The sequence below is a fragment of the Lepisosteus oculatus genome, chromosome 1 (genome assembly GCF_040954835.1).
Source record: "Lepisosteus oculatus isolate fLepOcu1 chromosome 1, fLepOcu1.hap2, whole genome shotgun sequence".
Taxonomy (NCBI): domain Eukaryota; kingdom Metazoa; phylum Chordata; class Actinopteri; order Semionotiformes; family Lepisosteidae; genus Lepisosteus; species Lepisosteus oculatus.
In genome coordinates, this window is record NC_090696.1 from 24,641,420 (window position 1) to 24,666,092 (window position 24,673).

At 36.3% G+C, this 24,673-nt stretch overlaps 3 protein-coding genes across 4 annotated transcripts; all 3 read left to right on the forward strand.

Annotated features, from left to right (window-relative positions):
* The first annotated feature begins 508 nt into the window (after window positions 1-508).
* Window positions 509-4,482, forward strand: fgg (fibrinogen gamma chain). The gene is made up of 9 exons (XM_015344513.2): window positions 509-635; window positions 721-765; window positions 945-1,128; window positions 1,363-1,447; window positions 1,848-1,978; window positions 2,182-2,315; window positions 2,397-2,581; window positions 3,563-3,840; window positions 4,121-4,482. Exons 1-9 carry the CDS (start codon window positions 564-566, stop codon window positions 4,303-4,305), a joined length of 1,299 nt encoding a protein of 432 aa, XP_015199999.1. The 5' UTR covers window positions 509-563; the 3' UTR covers window positions 4,306-4,482.
* Window positions 4,483-8,902: 4,420 nt separating this feature from the next.
* Window positions 8,903-15,514, forward strand: fga (fibrinogen alpha chain). The gene is made up of 6 exons (XM_006629531.3): window positions 8,903-9,012; window positions 10,581-10,700; window positions 11,630-11,813; window positions 12,199-12,344; window positions 12,931-14,077; window positions 14,716-15,514. Exons 1-6 carry the CDS (start codon window positions 8,959-8,961, stop codon window positions 15,420-15,422), a joined length of 2,358 nt encoding a protein of 785 aa, XP_006629594.1. The 5' UTR covers window positions 8,903-8,958; the 3' UTR covers window positions 15,423-15,514.
* An 85-nt stretch (window positions 15,515-15,599) lies between these two features.
* Window positions 15,600-24,435, forward strand: LOC107077083 (fibrinogen alpha chain). Of its 2 annotated transcripts, XM_015344703.2 has the most exons (6): window positions 15,600-15,689; window positions 16,140-16,238; window positions 17,204-17,310; window positions 19,383-19,566; window positions 21,047-21,192; window positions 23,520-24,435. In XM_015344703.2, exons 3-6 carry the CDS (start codon window positions 17,215-17,217, stop codon window positions 23,826-23,828), a joined length of 735 nt encoding a protein of 244 aa, XP_015200189.1. In that variant the 5' UTR covers window positions 15,600-15,689; window positions 16,140-16,238; window positions 17,204-17,214; the 3' UTR covers window positions 23,829-24,435. The 2 variants fall into 2 exon arrangements, with proteins under 2 accessions (XP_015200189.1, XP_015200188.1); XM_015344702.2 differs by lacking the exon at window positions 16,140-16,238 and having other exon boundaries at window positions 15,603-15,689.
* Window positions 24,436-24,673: the final 238 nt, after the last annotated feature.

Here is a 24,673-nt window from a genome sequence, read left to right on the forward strand (position 1 = left end):
ACTGCTGCAGGAAGCAATGGAAGCAGTCAGGTGTGCTTGTGAGTGGTGAAAGCATCTCACTGCTGGCAAAATGTCTCTATGGTCCACTAACACTACCTCACTGGAGCTGCCACTGGATACACTAGGTTTTGAACCAATGGAAAAAAAACATTTCTCAGAGCTTTTTACAGTAATCATGATACTGTTAGATCACACACATGTGACAAGTCTCGTAATTTAGTTGGTAGTTGGAAACTGTGTGAACTAATACTCCATGTAGCTTTGTATATAATTACATATTTGGTTATGTTGGCTTTTGAAGAAGTATGGGAACTATGATTTTTTTTAATAAATTGCTTACTACGTCTGAATAAGTACGTTTTCGTAATTCAGACTGACAAAATGTTCTCCAAACAGAGTGAGTAACTGGGATACAGTGACAGCTGTCAATACAACTGACCTCAGAGATTATGCACCTCCCATTATCTTGGGCTGCATGGAGAGTACAGATCAGATAAATTTCGTCTCCCTATTGAGACATTTCACTTTTCACAGAGAAGGCAACAAAGACTTTTAACTACAACATGGGGGTGTTGAAAGCGCAGACTTTCTTTCATATAACCCTTTTTGTCCTTATGGTTTCGTCAAGTTTGGCGGTAAGTCATATTCCATTTCAGAGAAAATCGATGTACTGTATGTAAAATTAAAACGTCTCTAAATCGTTATGCTTTATTTTCCTAGCAATATTCATCGCAACCGGAAGTTTGCACCCCAAGTGATAACTTCGTAAGTTAGTTTTTTTTACTCAAGGGCCTATGTATCACTATTTGTAAAAGTTTTATACGAAATGTTGACATTAAATGACATTTATTTTAATTATATTCTATGGCAACGTGATGCTGTTGTTGTTGTATTGGCGCAACTTTAATTCTTTGCTTATTTGAGGGTTTGTTCTGATTTTACAGGGGCGATATTGTCCCACAACATGTGGAATCGCAGATTACCTACAGCGATACAAACCCAGCGTTGATGAGGATCTTAAATACTTGGAGAATTTACTAACCCAGATATCAAATTTAACTAAAGGGGCACAGGAAACTGTAGTATACATGAGAGACTCCAGTACAGCTGCGCAAAAGTCTTCACCAGGTAAAGTGCATTTCAATGGATACATCGCTGAAAGATTATGATTAGAATGTATTATACATATAACGCTACTAACGCTAGTAAATGCTCTCCCAAAACAACATTGTAGACATTATAAGACTATAAGTACCATACTTCAGAATCGACTGACATCGCACAACTTAGTCAAACTTTATTGTATTAGGACAATCATACCCCATTTCTATTTTTATCAGACAATTGTTTTCTTAATTTCAGATAGTTACATAAAAAAATCAAGCAGCATGTTGGATGATATTCTGCGATTTGAGAAGAGTATTGTCTATCAGGAGGGACAGATATAGTGAGTAAATTGATTGGTTTTGTTTTGTTTAAGATGCCTTGAAGTTAAAATCTCGTTTGGTTGTATTGAATGAAATAATGCTACTTGAATGGAATAATAATGCTAATGAAAGCAAATAACTTAATATAACTTAAGGTGTGGATATTTGCTTGCAACTCTACAGATGGACAGAAGTATTCTCGCCAGGAATATTGTATTGCAGTATTTCACTAGAACATCTTAAATTCAATTTGCTAGAAAAAAATCAGTAAACTAAGAAGAGATACAGTATAACTTCCTTGTAGCTGTCATTTAACAAATTACATTTATTGCATTTGATAGATTGGTGAAAGGCATTCTTTTAGTTGTATGGTGCCATTTCAGTTACGTATAAATAACTCTGTTACTTATTTTTTCCTAGTGAGCTCCAAAATATTATAGATTCAAATGACAAGAGAATTTTGCAACTCAAACAAATGGCTCTCAACCTTGAGCAATCTTGTAAACAGCCCTGCAAAGATACTGTTGAGATTCAACCAACTACTGGAAAAGGTATTTTGACAAATGTCAGAATTTTAAATTGGTTCCTAAGTAAACAGAAAACATTTTTGTTGTCCTGTATTATTTAAGATGATTTGGGAATATGTATTTTTTGAACAATGGTATATCATGATAACATTCTGTACTAAGCCAGTGGTCAGTGTTGCTGCTACTCATTTTATTTCTTTCTCTGCTGCATTATTATTTTCTATCAGATTGCCAAGACATTACCAACAAAGGTGCCAGGGTCAGCGGTCTGTACTTTATCAAACCAGTAAAAGCAAAAGAACAATTCTTGGTTTACTGTCAAATAGACAGATTTGGGAATGGTTGGACAGTCCTTCAAAGGGTAGGTAGAATTTAAATAACTGTTTATCAAAATTCATTTGCAATACATGAGGAAAAATACATATTTTTCTTTATTTTTTAGAGACGTGATGGCTCTGTGAATTTCTTCAGGAACTGGATTCAGTACAAAGAGGGATTTGGTTACTTGACTCCAGATGATACGTCTGAATTCTGGATTGGGAATGAAAAAATTCATCTGATTTCCACCCAGTCCAGTATTCCATATATTCTAAGGCTTGAGATGACAGACTGGAATGGCCAGACAAAGTACAGTATAAAATAATATAATGAAAAGATTGAGAAATGTGGTTATTCTGCAAAGATTAAGAGGGTGATTCTTTTGATTTTCAGTTCTGGAGAAAAGTGGGATGGCAACTTTGCTGGGAATTATAGTAAACATTTAAATGCAAATCTACATACAAATGCACAAAGTAGAAACATATAAAATATGTATTTTTTCACTTAAATATAACTCAAGAAAACAAAGGTGGTTTTAGGAGTTAGGAAAGTCAGGGCTATGTTTTCATATCAGGGCATGAAAAGCTGCGTAACCTGGTCATATTTGAGAAGTCTCCGCTGCATGGTTTTTATACAACAGAATTTCTTGACTACTGTATATCCATAAAACGTGCTTAGTTGTCAGTTTTATTTATGAACTGAATAAAAAATATTTGAAGTACTTCAATACATCTTACTTGTAAATAGTTGTCTTAGCTATCTTAAATAATTAGTGAACATTTTGAAGTGCGGAGTTCTTGTGAAACATTGCACTTTGATCCATATTACATAACGGTTGCTTATTCTATCTTAAATATGAGGTGACACCAATTTGACCTTGCTGTGTGTACTGGCTGTGCCAAGTTAAAAACAGTTTACTTTGCTGAACAGTTATATGCTGTACACTGCTTCGCAGGGAAGGTTTTAAAGCATCTATAGATAATTGCACTACACAAGTCTAAAGTAATGGGATCTTTATTGGCATGTATTGTGGGCTAGCATACATTTTAAGAATATTTAAGTTTTTATGAATAGAACTCAAAACAGTATTGCCACATATCACAGATGTATGTTAGAATACCTTAAGTTATTTAAATGCATTTTGTTAGCTTTGCTTGTTGCTACAGTATGTTGCTTTGAGACTGTCCTACATATTTTCTACTTTTTTATTTCTCCTTCCTTTGAATGTGGTGTTTCATTGCAGAATGCAGACTAACACACATTTTTGTCTTTTTATTGGTTTGACTCTAGACATGCAGACTACGCAATGTTCAAATTAGCCCCCGAGGCAGACAAGTATCGCCTGACTTATGCTTATTACTATGGAGGTGATGCCGGTGATGCCTTTGATGGTGTTGACTTTGGGGAAGACCCCAGTGACAAGTTCTACACTTCTCATAATGGGATGCAGTTCAGTACCTTTGACAATGACAATGACAAGTACCCGGGCAACTGCGCTCAACAGGATGGCTCAGGCTGGTGGATGAACCGGTGCCATGCTGCCCATCTCAATGGCAAATACTACACAGGTAAAGTTAATTGTCTGAAATTCATTAACTTCCCTCTCTATGTGCTACATCAAAGCAATTCTGATTAGCACTGGATAGTCCATTAGGGCACAAATTATAATTGCATTAAAAACTGGAAAGACAAGTAATCAGGTAATTTGTTTTTTCTAAGGGAAAAATACCACAGAATTCTATGGTGTCCTTAAATGAAAAGCACAGATTTCAGAAGATCGTGTTATTACTTAAATGGGTGTCTCTATTCATATCTGTAATATCAAATAATCTGGATTCTTGTTTCAAGGTGGAAGGTATACAAAGGAAGATGCTGGGGAACACGGTTTTGACAATGGCATAATCTGGACAACATGGCACGATCGCTGGTACTCCTTTAAAGAAACCACAATAAAGATAATTCCTATTAACCGCATGACTGCTGGCGGTGGACAGCAGCAGACTGGTGTGAAACAAGGACTGGGTGACATCTAAAGGACCAGTTACAATAGGCCCTGCTATTTCCCAGTGATTAACTGAACAACACCACGTCTTCCTTTTCACTTCATTGTAGACCGGATTTGCTTTTGTTAAACCATTTTAAAAACAGTTTAATTTGGTTTTGAATACCTGGATGTCTGATAAATAAACCTGTCTTTTTTTAAGTTTAAACGTCTATCTTGTGATCTTTGGAAGATATCTCTCTTTGATCTTACATGGAGCTCTGAAATGGAAAAACTGTAGTGGAAAAGTGGTGAATGTACATGGCAATGATAATACAAGGGGCTGAGGAGATTTTACATGAACAAATTAGTCCATTTCATTGTTTGGTTGAAAATGTTTTTCAAATGACAAATTAAATATTCACTTCAAAAAGGAAGAGTAATATACTTTTTATGGAATTTAGGATCTATATATTCCGTTTTTACAATGCCACAAGGCAAACCTTACATGTATACATCTAAGCTTTGGTGGCTTTATAATGATTTCAATATCAGCTATTAGATTATTTATTTTTGTAAGCACACAAATAACACAAAATCTTTCTTTTTAAAATCATTCCAGTACCTACCAGAATAATAATTACAGTGACTATTGTGCACTGTATCAGTAGAAGGGTGGTTTGTTTTCTGTTAGAACAATAAAAGTATTTTTTCTTAACAGCTGAAACTCTCATGCTTTCTACTCAACAATTCTTGGAAGCCTTATTTGATCCTATTGCAATGGCACAAAATGCACAATTACTAGTTTCCAGCAATATTGTTTTACTGAATCATTTTCCAGTCTACAAATGAGAGGAGGACATTCTGTCCATTTTGCTCACTTACAGTAGGTGTGATTTGGTGGCATAACCAAGTCTCATCATTCCTGGAAAAAACCTCTCCCAGTTTAGAAAGGGATTATTCACAGCAGAAAATCTAAACTATATGTCTTTGGTTGGTGGGAGAAAAGCTGAGCACCTGACAAAAATCAACATGAACGTGGGAAAAACAATAGAACAGAAAACCAACTTTGAACTCAGGGCCCAGTTAATTTGAGGCAACAACACTAAAAGCCTCTTGCCACCATGCTGCCTATTTCCATTGATGATTCATTCAATACATGTTGGAATAATGTCTACTGAAAATGAATGGAGCAGACACAATTAGACATAAAGGCATTAGTCACAGTACTAATTTACACTAAATCAGAAACAAGTAACACCAATTGATAATGCTCTTTAAAGGCCTCTAGTTCTTCACTCTGTGTCTGTCTGGTGGAAAGCTGGTTATGTTCATGTACTGTACAGTAGAAAAGTCACCTCAGAATTCACCACCATGATACCTGTACAGTACATACATTCATTTTGTATTAATTTACTTTTTAACAATCCGATGCTTTAATAATTTAGACTGTAAAACTGATATTAAAACATTATTATAAAATTATTTAGCTTTTCAATATCATCACACAAAATACATGCATATCCTTTTTTAAATAAAGATATAGCTGATATATCTGATGATTTTGTGCACTTTCAATTTGAAAAGTATAGGTTTACAACAATTTATCATAGCCTGTGTTTGAAAAAATAATCACTTAGCTTACAGAAAGAAAATGTGAATCTGCATTTACTGCCATTTCATATTTTTAAATATCTGTTTGCAAGGTATTATAACAACTAAGGTATTATGACTGACTACCTCTATGTAGCATTTAAACAATTCTTTGTATTAAGAGAATGTACAGTAGCTTGAACTTTTTGTCTTTTCTATTTTACACCTTCCCAATTTGGATAAATCAATTACTTTCATAAGTAACATGTCATGTAATCAAAACTCTGTAATAGTATTTAATGTGCTGAGGACTATGCTGCGCTTCACAGGAGAGTTTGGAAAAAGAGTGCACCTCTCATTGATGTCACTGCAGACAAGCAGACTCCCATCTCGTCTGCATACTGTAGCTGCCGCTGTGTGGACTGCCTTGAAACTCAACCCCCCCCCAGCTTTGGTGGTTCTCTCCTAATGATGTAATACTATAGCATAACCTAAGTTAGGTGAGTTTGTTTTTAACTAACAAAGCATGAACTATAGATCTTAAACTGAGGTCAAAGATAAACAACCTATGACAGGCTAGGGCTATCAGGGTAAGGTCTGGAAACTATTTGAAGAGCTCTTCGTCTCTATATCCCTTTCCCTATTTCTTCATTATACCCTCAGGTATGCTGCCTGAGGGTATAATGTATCATTAATACAAATTTTGATTTTCCTTCATCATCATCATCATCGTTATCATCACTTTCATTATCAACTTATCCACTTCAGACTTGCAGTGGCTCAGAGACTATCATGGAAACATTAGGTGCAAGGCAGGATACACCCTAGACAGGACACCAGTCATCGCAGGGCATACACAGACACCAACACACACACTCACACAAGGGCCAATTTTACAGAAAGAGATTAATTAACCAGCTTGTCTTTGGGCAGCACGAGGAAACCAGAATACCCTTAGAAAACTCACACGGACATGGGGAGAACATAATAACACAGAGATAGCACCCGAGAAACTGAACACAGATAGAGTTCCAAAGCTGCAAGACACCAATGCCAACCACTGTGCCACTGTGCTGGCCATTTGTTTTTAATATCTAGTATTTTAATTTGGATCAATAGACAATCAACAAACAGAAACATTTATACAATTTATTCTTCCATAATTTAAATCTCTTATCTTTTCTACTCTGTTTTGGTACTGGATCAAAACAACTTCAGAATACAGTAGATCAGCTCCAACAGAAATGTTGTCTCTGCCGGTACCCTGGTATTTTTGGGTATTTTGATTTCTACAGTTACAGTGGGTCTCTCTACTCTTACAGTTCATCTGATCTTCCTGAAGATCACTGACATGCTGTACAGTACTTGTACAGCATATACTGTACTAACATGATTAGGTATTTATTGTAAATTGGAAGAAAATTAAACAACTAACTTCAGTCATCTTTTAATTTCTTACACTTTAAAATTCTTTAAAATTGTACCCCTCTCATTTATATAAAATATTTCTCTTCCAAAGTATTTTACATTACAGGAGGGTAGCGACTTCATCCACCACTAAAGAGCATCACCCACACTGTGATCTACAGAACCCTACACTTACTAAACAGTAGATGAAGTGGGGGAGTAAGAAGCTGCTTCACCATTTGATATTCAGGAAGGCAGATTGCGTAAGACCAGAAAAGAATTTAGCCACGACCCTGGGGTTACCATAGTTCCATGGAGTATTTAGCGACATAATCCATTAACATCTTATCTGAAGGACAAAAATCTCCTACAGCATAGTGTCTCTGTTCACCATACTGGTGTATTGGTTTGTAGATTCTGGCCCAGAAGGAATGGCACCACCTATTTTTCCACCAACACCACTTGTGGCAACAAAACAACCTCATGTCCTCAGAGCAGTAGTTCTGTCACTTTCTTAAACCCAAGCAAGATCAGTTCAGTTTTCTGAAGCAAAGGGTTAACAAAAAAACAATCTTCAGTCTATCGCTTGGAGCAGGTCCCGCCTGTCTAGTATTCACTGTTCAGATCAAGAGATTTCAGTTAGAGAACATTATGGTCCAGAGCCTCAGTGATCCTTGGGAGTGTAGAAAATAAACAAATGTAGTTTAAACCCTTGTAATTAACACAAAATATTAATGTGACACTTCTTCTTTCTTGAAAACACTGGCCAAACAAACTAGAGGCTTCAATAGGACTCTACTATATTACCTCTTAATCATGCCCCTGCCTCAACATCCTATAGTTTTATTAAAGACAGGTGTCTACAGGATATGTACTGTAGATAGGGACTGTATTCCCTATATGTAAAACCCTTGTGTGGATCCTAGATGAGTGCTCACTACAATCAATTGTCAAAGAAAATCTCCAAGAAAATGTCTAGATTAATGTGTAAAAACTAATACATTATGATTTAGGATATAGTGTCTTTCACTTTCTTATCATCAGATTTGGCTTTAACTAACAGAACTGGTAAAAGAGCAGACATTCTTATGTATAAAGCCGAAGTTCAAAATATTTAACAAAAAACTTGATTGTCAGCAAATACATTATTTAACTTCTCGTAAGTGATCAATAACCAATGATTCATTCTTATTTAACACACAGCAAACAACCTTAAGTACGGTACAGCAGTATTTGTAAACTGTTGACAGACATTTGTCATGTACCATTGACCAAGGAGTTGTTCAGTATTCAGATATGAGACATAATGTTTCCAGACATTAGAACTCATTAGTATCTGAAATGAAAGGGTGATGTCCTGTGTGGGTGTTCAGGTATCTCTCTGTGTGCTTTTGGAGGCATTGAACGTACATGCGCATCCAAGTACAAAGGTCTCAAACATTGCAGCAGCCCACTATCCAACTTTTTAAAAAATCTTAAAATCAATAGCTGAGTCCTGTGTCAGAAAGAACATCAGGGCAGCCAAAACAAATCACCTCAAATTGTGCAAGAAATTTTTCTTTAATCATTTACTTACGTGTGCTTGTTAGCTTGGTAAACAGTGGTAAATTGTCAGCAAACTTTGATTTGTCATCAAGGGTTCAAATTGGATACATATTCAAGCAGATCTGACATTTCAGCTCGCTTTTTGACACCACCAACAACAATGGGGCAGTTATACCACTTATGCTGGTTACTTATAGTCTTCTCTACAGCAAAGGTGAGTGCTTTTTAAAAATGTACTGTATGCTCTGACTTGATATTGTTGGTTTTATTCAACGATCACAGGTAACTTTATTATTAAGTGATATAAAGGTATTTTCCTATGCATTTAAGACATTGTTAGGTTACACTTAATAACACAGATTTAGAAAGCAAATAGTAAATACTTTTTTAAAGTGCTAATATTTCTGTGTAAGAAATTATAATGAAAAGGTTAACAAGTGAGTTAATTTAAAAAGTAGAGCTTTTATAATTTAGCTTATACTTTGAACATATTTCAATATACTTTCATCACCTGTTCTCCCTAATCTACCCTCTGGAATATCTGGTGGATATTATGAAAAGTGAGCTCTTGTGTGTATGAAACCTTTAGTAATCTGTTTTCACAAACTGTGTATTTAATTAAGAACTATAAACCAACTTTTCAGTTTTCTTTTTTGAGTATGTTAAAACATTTACTGCTTGCTTTTCATAACGTGTTTCAGAGTATTTTCTTCCCTTTGTTTTTTATTCACATTGGATTTGAAGGATTTAGGAGAAGTCTTGGTAGGATTCTTGATTTCTTAAATATATGAGTTACCTTTCCATGTTTCTGGTACATATGGATGTCAAATTTGTTCCAAGTACTTTTGAATTTATTCATTTAGGTGTATCTTATGCTGATTTGTTGCTCAAACACATTTATTGAAATAATGCGTACAATCAGAATTAATAAGAGACACGCCTCTCCTCCAACAGGGGACGAATCTCTGACAGGGGACTGTGGTGCCAGTAAAAATATGTGTGGCTTGATAGGGGGCGGGTCAGAAGAATCAGTCCTCATTCTCTCCTGTATGCAATGGCGAGGTGTATAGGTGCACAATTATTCCAAGTTGGGTAGATATAACAAGAATTGTGATTCTAAATTACACACTGTATTAGAAAACACATGCCATTTAGGGTAAATTCATTTTGACTAGTTTCCGCAGTTCCTGGATAGTTTACTTGTATTGACAGTTTGTGCAATTCATTATTCAGTTGGATCATTGTGTTCCATGTGGATTGTTCAGTTGTTCAATCAAGAGGATTTTTTCGTTTTCCCTCAGGATCTACCATATACGGTATATCAGGATCATAAGAATGTTTTCATTCACATTGAATTACTTAGTACTGAAAAAAATGTAAAGCTCTTGTAATGTTCTTAAAATATGGGAACATACTGAAAAGGTATGATGATATTGTTTTCCAGATTTATGTACATTTTGTGCATTAAACATAGGAAACATACAGTACTGTAAGTTACTTGACACACAGACTGGTAAAAGGTGACAAATAATTGTTTTGCATGTGAACTCGTGTTATGCACCAGGCACAGAACTCTTTTGCCAGATGTTTTGCACAATGCACAGATGCACCACACACAAATATGATGTGCCATGGAAGTATTACCATTATATTGTTAAATAACATTTTACATTTATAGAGACACACCCTTTCACACAATACTAGCAATCCATGCTAACAGGTGCATTTGGGAAAATGCCATAATATATGAGTCATAAGGTTTAATTCTTTAATGATTTTCAGCCAGAATCCACGTTTCACGAAACTGGCGCCAGTGGAAGAGGACCCAGACCAGTAGAACATGGCAGCAAAGCTGCATGTGCTTCTCAAAAAGAGTGGCCAATCTGCTTGGATGAAGACTGGGTACGGTTTTTTGTACAAAGTCTTAAGTTCCTGCTTTACCTTGCCAAGAAAATGCTGGTTCATCAAACAACCTTTAAATGATACTATCAGAGAAGGTCCAAATGGCATATGCTACTCAATGATTTAAATGTCTTGGAATTGGTGTTTTGCGATATAATAATCTACCTATTTTCAATAGCTGTTTAGTATAATACAGGTCTGCAATGAGAAAGAACCTAATCCAGCAGGCAATGGAAAAAAAAAAAACAGAAAACAACCTGGAAGCAATGCCAGTCCATCACAGGGATCACAGGGCAATTAATTGAGTCCACTGATTACCCATTTCAATCACCCATTGAATACCTATGTGGGCATTGAGCAGAACATGTAACATTGAAACAGAGTGTACTCCAGGCCTAATTATGAAGACAGGATGCAAGAGCTGTGAGACAGCTAACATGCATTCCCCAAATATAATCATATCAATTATTCTTGCAGAAACATTGAATTAAGCCTGTAGTCCCCACCAAGAGAGAAAAATGCTATGCCAATTTTGTATATGAAATGTTGTCAAACAGGTATATTATGAAAGATTTTCAACAGAATACACAAGTCTTGAACTTCCAAAGTAAGATAGCTGAGGTCTTTCTGTTAACATTCTTCATCCTCAGACATGAGCTCTTGGTGTAAAAAGCACGAGAAGATGAGGGTGAGAACTCTCATCAAGGATTCTTCATTATTCTGAACACATCCATGTCAAATCAATGTAATAGTCATATCAGGTCTTTTATTTTGTTTTATTGGTTGTATCTGAGCGATACAATAGAAATAATCTCAGATAGGTTCTGTACCTATTTCGCCTGTTGTGCCTGGTTATAGTCAATACATGGCTGTACATCATGGTAGCGTATGTCAAACAATGAAACAATATTTTTTATTCAAATTGGTAGGGTCCCAAATGCCCTTCTGGCTGCAGAATACAAGGGCTTCTAACCAAGGCTGATAAGGACCTTGCTGATAAAATCGACAAAATCCGCAAGTTTTTAGATGAAAACCGAAACAAATACCGATCTGCTGACCAGATCACCAAGACCACCTATGACGTTTTGAGGGAGAAACTGGTGCTCAACACAGGTAAACGAGATTACAAGATTTTTCTTTAGGAAAAAAAAAACAGAAGAGAAATGACTAATGATTTGGAAGTTACCTTCAAACATATTTTAGCTCTTTACTTAATTTACTGCATGTACAATCATATACTTCTCTTTTTCAAATTTTTAAGAGAAGACCACATTATTTTCCATTTTCTAATTTTTTTAATTTTTAAATGTGTTCTTAAATGCATTTTAATCTAAGAAAAAAATATGATCTCTCTGAATGTACTTTTCCCCAGATGGCATAAATTGGTCTCATCTACTGTATAATCTACTCTGATGTTTGAAAGACACGTTTCATATCAGTACTCTTCTGAATATCAGTTCACCATCATTAAAAAAGTATTTTATCATCATCTTTGCAGGAGCTGATAACAGGTTCCAGAATTTAGCAGACCAGCTTCGTCAAAGGATTATTGAGATGAAGTTGAAAATTGACCAGCAAAACAGTCTGCTCATTGCACTTAAAAGTAGGGTCAGAGATCAAGTTAATGAAGTGCACCGAATTGAGGTAAATACAAATTGTGTTATTATTAAAGTATCTTGTTTTATAAGTTAGATCCTTAGCTAAACAAAATATTGGGATTAGTTTCCATTTCTTAATTTCTAAAATGTATAGAATTCGTTCTGAGGCAATCTTGGTAACTGTAATCTGAGGTATATGCTATCTTTTCCCCAGATTTTTTAAATCATATCCAGTATCCAAAGTATTAATATCATATCAGGAAAATTGACTATATGAATTAATTGGTGATTATTGCACTTATTGGAAGTCCCACCTGTCTTTGTCAAGGACAATTTAAAATGTATAAAGCATTAAACCTGAAATAAGCATTACTCTAATGATTCCCATATCTGAAATAAGGAGATACAATATGACATCATTAAATATTCAATGTTGAGCCCATCAGTATAATATAATAGTCAAAATCACTCATTTGAAGGGGTATTTCCAGATTTTGCTGCTGTTCTTAAACAAACTTAAACTATGATTTGCCTTTTCTGAATTACAAGGTTTAAGGCATTCAAAATATGTTTTGTAGTTTTTGTTAGGCATTTTTTGTTCTTATTTTTATCTACTGTCTCTTTTTTATCAGGTCGACATTGACATCAAAATCCGGTCCTGTAAAGGATCTTGTGCAAGTGCCCATGAGTACACAGTTGACAGAGACAGCTACGTTACCCTGGACAAGCAACTATCTCAATTAGACAGCGTTAACATGCAAAGCGTTGAAACTGTGAGCTCTTTGAGAGTAATGAAGAGCAGACCCTTAAAGGAGGTCTCAACTGTCTCCAGTATCTATAAATCTGGTATTGCAAATGGAAGTGAACAGGAGTTAACCCACTTCAAAGATATAGAGCAAGTGCGACTATCCTTAGAAGTTGACGACACCAGGTCCAAAGGGTCCCCAGCTGTTACTGTGACTTCAGGTAGAGATAAGCAAGTTTCTGGCAGTAAAGTTGAATTCAAGGATCCAAAAACAGACTCAGTTGTTACAACACACACTAAGGTTCTGCAATGTACCAAAACCATTAGAAAGAAAACAGTGATCACAAAGGACGGCCCTGTAGAAACTGTTGAAGTAGTAGGAGGCAGCCCAGAATGTGAAAGTTTAGGTTTGGGAGTTGATGATGCTGCTCTGCTCAGTGCTGCCAAAGAAACAAAAGATATTGGCGGTGGTTACACAGTAAAAGTCACTGGTAACTCTGGAGGAGTAGATAGATTGTCTGAATTTTTCCCTGACATTGACTCATTGTTTCGTAGAGAGCATAGCACAACCACCACCACTAAAGAGTTTGGGGGAAGTGGTTCTTCCATAACTACCACCACAACAAGACACACTGATCAGCCCAAAGTTATCAAAACAGTTGTACATACTGAACGAGGTGATGGTGATTTTGTAAACCTGGGGGACACAGATGACTTTCATACATTTGAAAAGGAGGTTATTTTGCCTGGTGGAAGTATACATGACGGGTTTGGAGGTTTCGAAGGGGGTGGCTCCTCTTCATACTCCAAGACTTCTGTGGTAAATGGAGGATCAAACTGTTGTGATGGAGATCATTCATCAAGCTATGTGACTGGCACCAAGACTGGCACCAAGACTGTTAAAACTTCAATGTATATGGGGGATGACTTGGGTGCCTTTCAGTTTGATGATGAAGAAGAAGACTTGCCTGATTTCCGAGCTCGCAGCTTGAAGAAAGAACCCGTGAAACGCCAGAAAGACTACATTGGAAGAGGTAAACACAAATCAGTAATGAAGATGTTATCTTTATCTGGCAAAACATAACTTGTTTTAATTAGATTGTAATTACTTAGAAACCAAAGCTAATTTCCAGTTTCCTGGCAAAAAATAACTTAAGGAACTGAATTTATTCATGATTTTTTACCTTTTTTAAAAAAACAAACAACAATGCCCAATTCAGACTTAAACTGAATCTCATAGAAACTACTTATTCACAGCTATTAAAATGTATTATATAATATTGATAGAGGAATCATAGCACTTGAGATATATCTTAAGTCAGTTATTTTAATATTACCTAATACTAACTGAAATATTTATTTAATAGGTTTTGATAAAAGTATTACTACTCACATCCGTCAGTTGGAGTGATTGGTGTTAAAGGAATCCTACATAAATAATAAAATGCTACTCCTTTAATATGTCACATTAGATTAATGGAGAGTTCTTGTAAGTGTGGCAGCCTTTATACTTTTGTGATATCACTAAAGATTGATCTCATTTTGTGGGACATACTGTATGTTTTGGAAGGTCTTAGGTCCAAATCCTGTCAACAAAATGTGTTTCTGATGAATTCTGGAACTACTAACACAGTTAGAACAAATTTAATTCACATCTCTTATCACTTTTCAGATTGTGCAGACATCAGCCAGAACCATGGGTCTGGCACAAAAAGCGGCCTGTTCAAAATTAAACCGGAAGGCACAGAGGATGTAGTGGAGGTCTACTGTGACCAGGAAACACTATTAGGCGGTTGGGTCCTAGTTCAACAGAGGATGGATGGATCTGTCGACTTCAACAGAACCTGGGAGGAGTACAAGCATGGATTTGGCCGCGTGAACACGCAAGGCCAAGGAGAGCTTTGGCTGGGAAATAAATACCTGAACCTTCTTACCCAGAAAGAGAGTATTCTCAGGGTCGAGCTGGAGGACTGGGAGGGCAATGAAGTCTATGCTGAGTATTCTGTTAGCATTGGATCTGAGTCTGAAGGTTACATTCTGAAAGTCTCCCATTATGATGGTGATGCTGGAGATGCTCTTATAAAGGGAGAGACTAAGCTGAGTACATTTTTATCCCACAACAACATGAAGTTTAGCACATATGACAAAGATAGTGACAAGTGGGAAGAGAACTGTGCAGAGATGTATGGTGGAGGCTGGTGGTACAACAACTGTCAGTCAGCCAACCTGAATGGCATGTATTACAGTGGGGGACTGTACGATCCAGGTAGCAAAATTCCCTATGAGATTGAAAATGGTGTAGTCTGGCTACCATTCAAGCCAGCAAATTACTCACTTAAAGTTGTCCGAATTAAAATAAGACCTGCAGAAACCCAGTAACCAAATATTGAATGGATTTCAAATGAAGGCCAGACACTGTACTTCCTTTTTGTTAATGCCAGCAGCATTTTAATAAACATATGTGTATGTCATCTCTTGTATTTCATTTTCTTCAGTATCATTTTAGCAATATCAATATATACCTACATTAAAAGCATTTTTTCATGTTTTTAGAAATTACAAGACCAGGGTACCCTCAGTGACAGGCAACATCATATTAACAATGGAACAAAATACAGACTCACCAGGGTGACTAAGAGAGGCACAGTGAGTCTTAACTATAATAATATTTCATCTTCAATTCCTCTAGCTTGCGGTCATATTATACCTATAATGTATCTATATTATACGGTAATAATTTCAATGAATGTAAGATTGATAAACTGATCCAGAAAATAATGGATATTCTAGCAGGAATTGACCTGCTATGATTTCTATGATTTCGACAGTCTACTGTGGTTTCCTGAACTTTCTGTGCGTCCCCCACAGGAAAATGATGGTGGCAATGAAACTAACATTAAGTCATAGATTTGAACTCAAAGAAATACAACTGATTATCTACTTCTGTACAAACAGCATTATTATTACTTACTGTATATATGATTTTATTTTACTGCATTGAACTGAAGTAATTCGAGTGAACCATCTTGCTCAAGGGATTTGAAAACCACAACCATCCAGTTACAAATTCAGAAAGCTAACCGCTTTTCTCACTAGCCACAGCCACATCTTTATGCACAGTGAAATGACTTGATGCAGCTTTTCCCACTTCAAGACAGACTGCACATTGCACAGCTTGTGAGACTGCACTCAGAGGTTTGTTCACGGGGGTTGGCTACCTTTCTTGTAGACCAGATTAATTAATCAAATTACTTATGGATGTCAGGATTATTATGAAATGGTGGGTGCACATCAACAAATAAAAACAAAAAATACTACCATCTATATAACTGTTACACATTTGGGCTGATATAAAATGTGTCACTTTTGTTGTGAGTGTGTAGCACTAGATATTTTTCCCTTTAAAACTGATTTTTTATTCTCAAACTAAATGGTTCTTAAAAAAACTATTAAAGAGTTCTTACTGATCTATCAATTTTACACAACTAAAATCAGTGAAAATTGGATATGATACAATACATAACATAGGATTGTGGTGAGTTTTGAAGAGATCATGAATTATGGGAAGTAATATTATTTAAAGCTCACTGTATCATTTTCAACATTGAAAAGCAGAACCATCTAAATGGCCAATTCCACTAGCTTGAATTGTAGTGTACATATATAAGTAATCAAGAAAAGGCAAATGTTTTTGTATTTATTGGTAAAAATCTTTAGTGTAGGTTTTTTTCAGTCGAAAAGCTACTGGTTAGAAAGATCCACATTTTCAATATAATAAAATTATATTGATTTTGTCTTTATCGATTGAAATTACATCTAGTTAACTTTCACAAACTGTTATTAGTTATGCATAACTAAATATAATGAATGCATTATATTGCTGAGCTAATATGCATTATATGAACAACTAATGTTTCATAGAGATAGTGAAAGTGCAGACCTAAGCAGAGAAAACCCCATCATCAACACTATAATTTTAGATTGTTAGAGACTGGTCTGTCTCTGTAACCTATTATATTGTAAATCTATATTAACTTTGCTTTTTGTTATATTAGCTTTTATAATACTTTGGTTTACAACTAAGGACATTTCAAAGGTAAAATGAATACAAAACTGAATAATTACTGAGTTCTGAAGAAAAAATGTATTTTATCTTACAGTGTGTAAAACAATGTGGACACAACCAGCTGAAGAAACACAATATAAGAGAAAAGCTGGGCGGTGCTTTCCTCACAAAGACTATCCCCTGTGTGTAGACGATGACTGGGTAAGTAAAATATCTAAATAAAGAAGTCTGAATATAATAAAACTACCTTACTAGCATATTATCGATGGCAGTTTATTAGAATGTTACAGACTTTGTTAATAAAATCAAAACAAAACTACAGTACCATCTTCCCCATTCTACCATTCAATCATTGCTGCAGATAATACTGTAGGGTCTTGACATCTGCAAATTTTACATTGGCAAATTATAAGTGATCCTGTCTGGCCAACAGGGTCTTGGATCAAGGAAGAGCAGAGGGGGATTAAACAGAGCCAAAGGTTGTTAATGGCAACTTTCAATTTAGTGGCGCAACAGACTAGGATTGTGAGACGACTCTAGCTAGTGAGTGATGCTCTCCCTGCTGTCTGCCCAAGTACCCACTACCCAGCATCTGCATCTCAGTGTGGTCATTTTTACTGTAAAGAACACTTCCAGCTCTGCATCGGCGGTGTGGGAAATGACAGCTTGGTGATGAGTTTTCAGGCTCACTGACAGCTTTACTGGCTGTTTCATCATAGTGGGGTGTGCTAATCACAGAGGCAGAGAGAAAAAGTGCAGACATCTGCTGGAGGAGGGATTCATCTTGTTTGTTTTAACTGGTTACTATAAGTTTGTGATTAATGTCATTTCGTTTAGTTTAGTTAAAGCCAATGCATTAGTAGTAGTAATTAAGCATAATTAAATATTTGAGAAGTGTCATTTGTTTATACTCCACAGCATTTAAGCAGCTTTTTAAGGGAACTCCTGGAATTTTAAGATATTCATCAAGCACTTAACTTGCCTACAAAAAATGCTTCTTATACTTCACAAGCTGACTTATTGACAGGTTTGCAACACAGGAAACCATAATCCTTTAGTATCTTGGTTCCTAATTCATGTTCTGAGGTACTCCTGTATCTTCTGGGTTTCCTCCACCTGATTAATTGCAGGGTAATTGATTCCAATAATATTTGAGCCTTATTTACAAATATGTTTTGGAAGTCTTAAAAAATGTTAAGGTTTTTCAAACTTGTACCAGTTTCTGAGTTTCAGAACTTTCCTTAGTCGTGTGTGTTTTTCTGAAATGCAACCAACTGCATGAAGATAATGATATTGTTGTGGGAATACTGGATATATTGCCGTTCATACAGCACATTGTCAATAAAACAGACATTGTCAAGAATCACTTTAAAAGCAGTGACCAGAGCTCTTATCACCACAAAGGCCTCTGGATCCCAGAGAAAAGTCCCTTTTATCCTTTGGTCTTGAAGTTAACTGCCCTGAGCCACATTGACACCAACTTACTTTATGATAGACCAGCTAAAACACCACAAAGCTGCATCAACCAAATTACAGCATAAACCAAAAAACATTAAACTATGTGGGATTGTATCTGAATTTCAGAATAAGAGGCACATAGGATTATACTATAGAAACAGTTTAGCCAGTCATGTTGTTAAAGTCGAAAGCCTGGCTTCTTTCAAGCAGGATGAGATTCTCTGATATATTAGCTAGTAACTACCAAATGGACTATGTTGGCTGAATGCAGTCCTCTCAGTTGTAACCTTTCTTATGTTCTTAACACTACCTTGCCCATTGGGACACACAAAAAACTGGAATGCTACTAGGCTCTGAAATTACAACAAACACAAGCAGACTATCTGACTGGAGTGAAGGAAAACAAGGAGAAACCCTTGTTGAAGAAAACCCTGATGAAGCTAAAGATCCGTGACCACAGCCTGGCTGTAGAAACTGAGCAACAGACAGATCCAGAGAGGAAAGGCTATATGCTCACTGCCAACAGTAAAACACTTTCTGTTATACTATCATTGTGCAAAAAATATTAATAGATTTGATGACTATTTGAAATGGGGATTTGAAGGAGATCTACTTAAGAAACATCAGTCCTCCAACACAATAAATGATGTTAATACAACTAGTGTTTCACTGTTTTTATATAGAAAAACATCAGTTTTTCATGATTATGTTACATTTTACCTAGATAATTGTATGGAAGATGTTCGAGGGAATAATATTTAGAAGTTAGAATATGTAGAAAGGGGACGTACTCTTATCTAAATTTTTTTTCACAGGGTACCAAATGTCCGTCAGGCTGCAGAATACAAGGATTGATCCACACCACAGAAACAAAGTTTTTTGACAAGTTTAATCAGATATGTCAAAAAATTAAAATGAATGAAATTAAAACTGAAGCTTCTAAAGTTATAACCAAACAGACCTATACTACTCTGAGAAAAAGCATTGTCACAAATTATGGTAAGTAACAATTGTGCTACAGAAAAGAAAAATAGTTGATGGACAAACCATTTCGTTTAATGGAGTTTCATTGGTGGTGACCCCTAAACACAGAATGATTTTAGCTTTTGGAGCCGACTGCACCACCTAGCAATGTTAAGGGTGCTAGGACCCTTTTCTCCAGAACTACATGTGCACCCACAGACCAGGCAAGGCAGTCATCCTACATACTGTAATTTCACATTTATTTCAGTCTACCCATCACACAGGACCCATGACACAAATTATCCTCAGGAGGCACTTATTCACACAACAGTAGAAGAACCCCTCAGATACCAGTTACTGAAGCCCAAATGTCCCAAAGGACCACTCCAGCATCTTTGTTACTAAAACCCAGCTCCAGTCTGTGACCAGTGTGTAGCTTCAGGCATCTTCATCAGTCCTGGCCATTTATTTTGGTCCCTTATGACTCCACCACCCTGTTTTTCCTGAATCCAGCTTCGGGTAGCAGGCTAATGTCCTAACATAGGCTGAAAGACTATGTTGAGACATTCCTCCTCTGCTCTCCGTAGTGTCCCTGGTGTCCGAGTCTTCTCCCGGGTGCTGTGTTTCCTCCAGTTTCTTCTGTCTCTGTCCCCCCCTTGAGTCCAGATCACTGGGGTTTCTGAAGCCCCCCAAACCATGGCTCAAGAGTTGTTCCTGGTGGGGCGGTGTGTGAAAGTGTCCCTTTAATGTCTTGGGTGTGGCCAAAGCCTGGGGCTGATTAACAAAGTGGGGGAATGCAGATGACCAGGTGTAATGATGCACTGTGTATTTGTACCCTGTTCTAGAGCCCCCCTTTCAGTCTGAGAGTCAATTAGACCTGACAATCCCACATCACCTCTGAACTGCGTGGTATCTCACGAGTGTCTGCACAAGGAGGACCTTTGGTCAATGGGAAGCTTAGGAAAAATGAATGTTCCACACTTATGGAGACACTGGCCATTCTATGCAAACTTAAAGTCAGCATAGTCCTCCTGTTTTCCCAACCCCCATTTGCAGTCTGCACTAGATTTGGGCTTCTTTGCTCATCCCCAGGCCATAGCTGATGTGTGGTGAGTGTTCTGGCGCACTATGGCTGCCGTCGCATCATCCAGGTGGATGCTGCACATTGGTGGTGGTGGAGGGGAGTCCCCATTACCTGTAAAGCGCTTTGAGTGGAGTGTCCAGAAAAGCGCTATATAAGTGTAAGCAATTATTATTATTATTATTATTCCTAGTGGTCAGTCCAAGGCAGCTGCTGTGGTGGGTTCCACAGCCATTTAACCCCCCCACCCCCCTCCATTTCTGCTGTCATCCAACTGAAAGAAGATTTCTCCAGCATCCATGAAACACCCAGTTTAATAGGTGGAAAAGGACTAGAAGTATTTAGATAGTGTTTAAAATCCCTCATGCAGTATGGTTTCATTAAGAGTATTATATTGGCCCAAATTCAGTTGGTTTTATTTCACATTTCCTATAGTTTCGAGTACAAAATATATGGAACTGACAGAAGAGTTACAGAGGAAACTGGCAGCCATGCAGCAGCGCACTATTGCTCTTTTCAAGAAGATCAAAGCCCAGTATGACAAAATTGAACAGCAAATGGCAGCACTGTACCAAACAGAGGTAAGCAGAATGAAAATGTTGAATATTCAAGTTGAATGACCATTGTTTTGGACCAGTGTGCTTATTTTGAATGCTGTCAATACTGCATGAAATATATAAAATGCATATAACTATGTAAGGCATGGTGGCACAGTGGTTTGTATGGCTGCCTCACAGCACTGAGGCCTTGGATTCAATTCCTGGAGTGTTATACTGTATCTGGTTGGAGTTTGTACAGTATGTTCTCCCCGTGTTCATGTGGGTTTCCTACCAGAATCCAAAGACATTCTGATGGGTACATTGGATTCTGGGAAATCTGTGCCTGGTGTGAGTGTGTACGTGTCTGTCTGTCCTGCAATGGACAGGTGTCCCACCACACCCAGGGTGTACCCCACCTTACACCCGTTGCTTGCGGGGATACGTTCTGGCTCTCCCGCAATTGAATGAAGTGGTTAGGAAATGGTTGGATTGATAGTTGAAATCCATGCTGTTGATTCCAGTAAATCAGCTTAGTTTTTATTTGCATGAAGACTTGCATCTGTATACGAACAGAATAGAAAGAATTGTCTTCTACTTAGAAGATTCAGAACATCAATAAATGCTATATTTTGGCAAATGATTATTGAAATACAGATATGAATTCATTAACTCTCAGCTTAATACTCTTAACGGTCTTTTAATACTCTCCCCTGTACAACTAGTACTTAAAGATTTATTCACAGTGGTGGCTTGGTTTATTTTGTTTGGAGTTTCAATGCAATCCGAGGATGAATTTATTTAATATTGGTGCATTACAATTACACCATTTATAAAATAAAAATGCTACAATTATTTTTCCCTGGGTTTCCTGACAACCCAGTCTCTATGTATAAACAGTTCATTAAAATAATATTTACCTAACCTTGACACAAAGGTTACTTACACCATCTTAATATGAAATATAAAGAATAATGACATAATAATTTAACAAAGCTATACAGTAACATTTTAGCTTGTAATCTCAAATTTCTGTTGTGTAATGCCTTATAATGAAAAATAGGTTGAGTGTTCTTAGTTTTTTTTATGTTTGTAACACCATCTTTTAAACAAATTGTTCAGAATTACTTTTAGAAAATAATTAAATAAAAACAATATTCACATTTTCAAAAATTAATTATGTACTGGTCTAAAAATGTAAACATTATTAAGTATAGACAGGCATGCTAAAAACTCTTGTATGCCTTTGAAAAAGAAATACGCTTTATATCACTTTAATGAACCAGGCAGTGCAGAACATTTTTGTACATCTTTAAAAAAATTATCAATTTTATTTAACTTGGATTTCCCTAAACGTAAGGACTTAAATGCATGCAGTACTTCCTGAGTATGAGTACTTCGTATGTCCTTGTAATAACAGATTCCCCCAGCCAGGTATTCAGGCCGCTTTACTTTGTACTCTTTCTCAAGTTAGTCAGTCTTGTGTACAGAACCTAAAAACAGGTTACATCACAAGTGCAGATTCCTTCAGAAGGTAAAACAAATCATGTACAGGCCAGGGAGGGGAAGGGAAAAAATATACATCCTTACAGAAATCTCTCCAGAAAAAAGGAATCACTGGTTGTTTATACCCAAACCTCCTGCAACAAGAAATGTAATATACACAGCAGTAAGTGTGAGTAAGAAGGGGAAAAAATACACTACAGTAAAATTGTAATATTGAGATTAAAACAGTATTAAATCCCAGCATATCCCAACAATCCCAGGATACTCAATCAATCCCTGATAAACTGAGGTTTTGTTTTAATTCAGGTTGAAATTATACAAGCCAATAGATCAACAAAACTATGATGTGAAACTAGACCATGTGATTGAAATGGATTGTGCAAAATGAAAAAAACTTTCAAATGGTTTTTATTCATAAGAACATTTCATCATCTCTTGGCTCTTATTTTTCCCTCTGTAGGGCCATTATTGGCTAGCTTTGACTATATTTCAGTGGCGATAGAATTCTATTACAGTGAATGAAATCCGTTAGTTTTTCCTGCAGTTGATACCACAGACTTAAGTGATTTGTTTAAGTTAAGCCCTTTTGCACATTTACACTTTTGAGGCATGCAAAAATTGAATTCAAGTATTTTTTCTTTCAGTAGATATTGAACTTTTTAATTGAATTCAGTAAGAAATCCCTGAGATAGCAGTATATTTTAGTGATACTTTGCACTCTAAATGTTTGTTGAAAAACTGATAATACTCCAGAAACCTAGAGTATCAGCTAAAAAGAAATCTCACCACAAGATACAGATTTCAAAGTTTCAATGTTTAGAGTTAAAATGTAAACCTCTCTTAAGTTGCTTAATCATCTTTCTCAGGTTGATATTGACATGAAGATTCGATCTTGCAAAGGATCATGCGAAAAGGCTTTTAGCTACAGCATTGACCAAGAGAGCTATGACACTGTAAAGAAGCAACTGTATGAATTAGACAAAATCTTCAAGAAGGAAGGAAAACCTGGCAATGGTAAAACAGTCAAAATGAGGACAATAACTCAAGAGGCCCCAAAGTACAGGTCATACAAGTCCATTGCAATTGTAAGACATGAACATATGACACTTTTTGAAGACATAGAACTACAACAACTAGTGCTAGAAAACCACTTTCCAGAGGTTCCAGCTGTGTAAACTAGAATGTGCAAACAACTTCTCCTAATTAGAAATGTCAAGTTTTACTGACGTGCAATAAACATGTGTAGCATAGAATTGCATCTGAAACATTTACATCTAAAGTGGTTGTCAGAGAAGAAGGTTTAGTCATCACTGAATTATTTCACAAAATTATCATTGTAAAAAAAGTTTTAATGTTGTTAAATACCTTTAAAATACTTTTAAAAGCTTGATGGCTTGAAAGACAAACATATTTTATGGCACAGAATCAATATAATTGTATAGAATATTGTATTTTTGGCTGGCCATCAAGGCTCCTTCACACACCTTTTTTTGACATTTTATTTGACTAAAATGATACAGATCCCTGGCCATCTTCTTTCCAAATACATTTTCTCACCTATGTGTTATTCATTTAATGTGTTGGATGTTTTGTTTGTAAGATTTTATACTAGACAGATATGTAATAGGATAATACTAATTTGTGATTGTATAATCATGGAGATGAAAACAAGCAATTTATGTCCTTTTTAAATCTTTACAGTATGTGTTGATTATAAAAAAACTCATTATTTTGTGGATCTTCATTTCAGTTTATAATAAAACATTTTGTCTTGTAAGTAAATCAATACTGTTCTGTCATTATTAGTCATTATTAGTGTTGCGGCTGGATACAGCCATATGAGTGGTGATTTGTTAGAACCCACATCCGCAAGAGACTGGAGAGTGAAAAGTGAAAGGGGAAAGTGAGATAATAAATTACTGGCCAGCAGGGCATTATCAGCCCAGGCTGGTGAGTAATGGGGAGGAACGACCATCCCAGGAGAAGCCGGACAAACTGCATCCCTGGCGGAAAGAAAGGC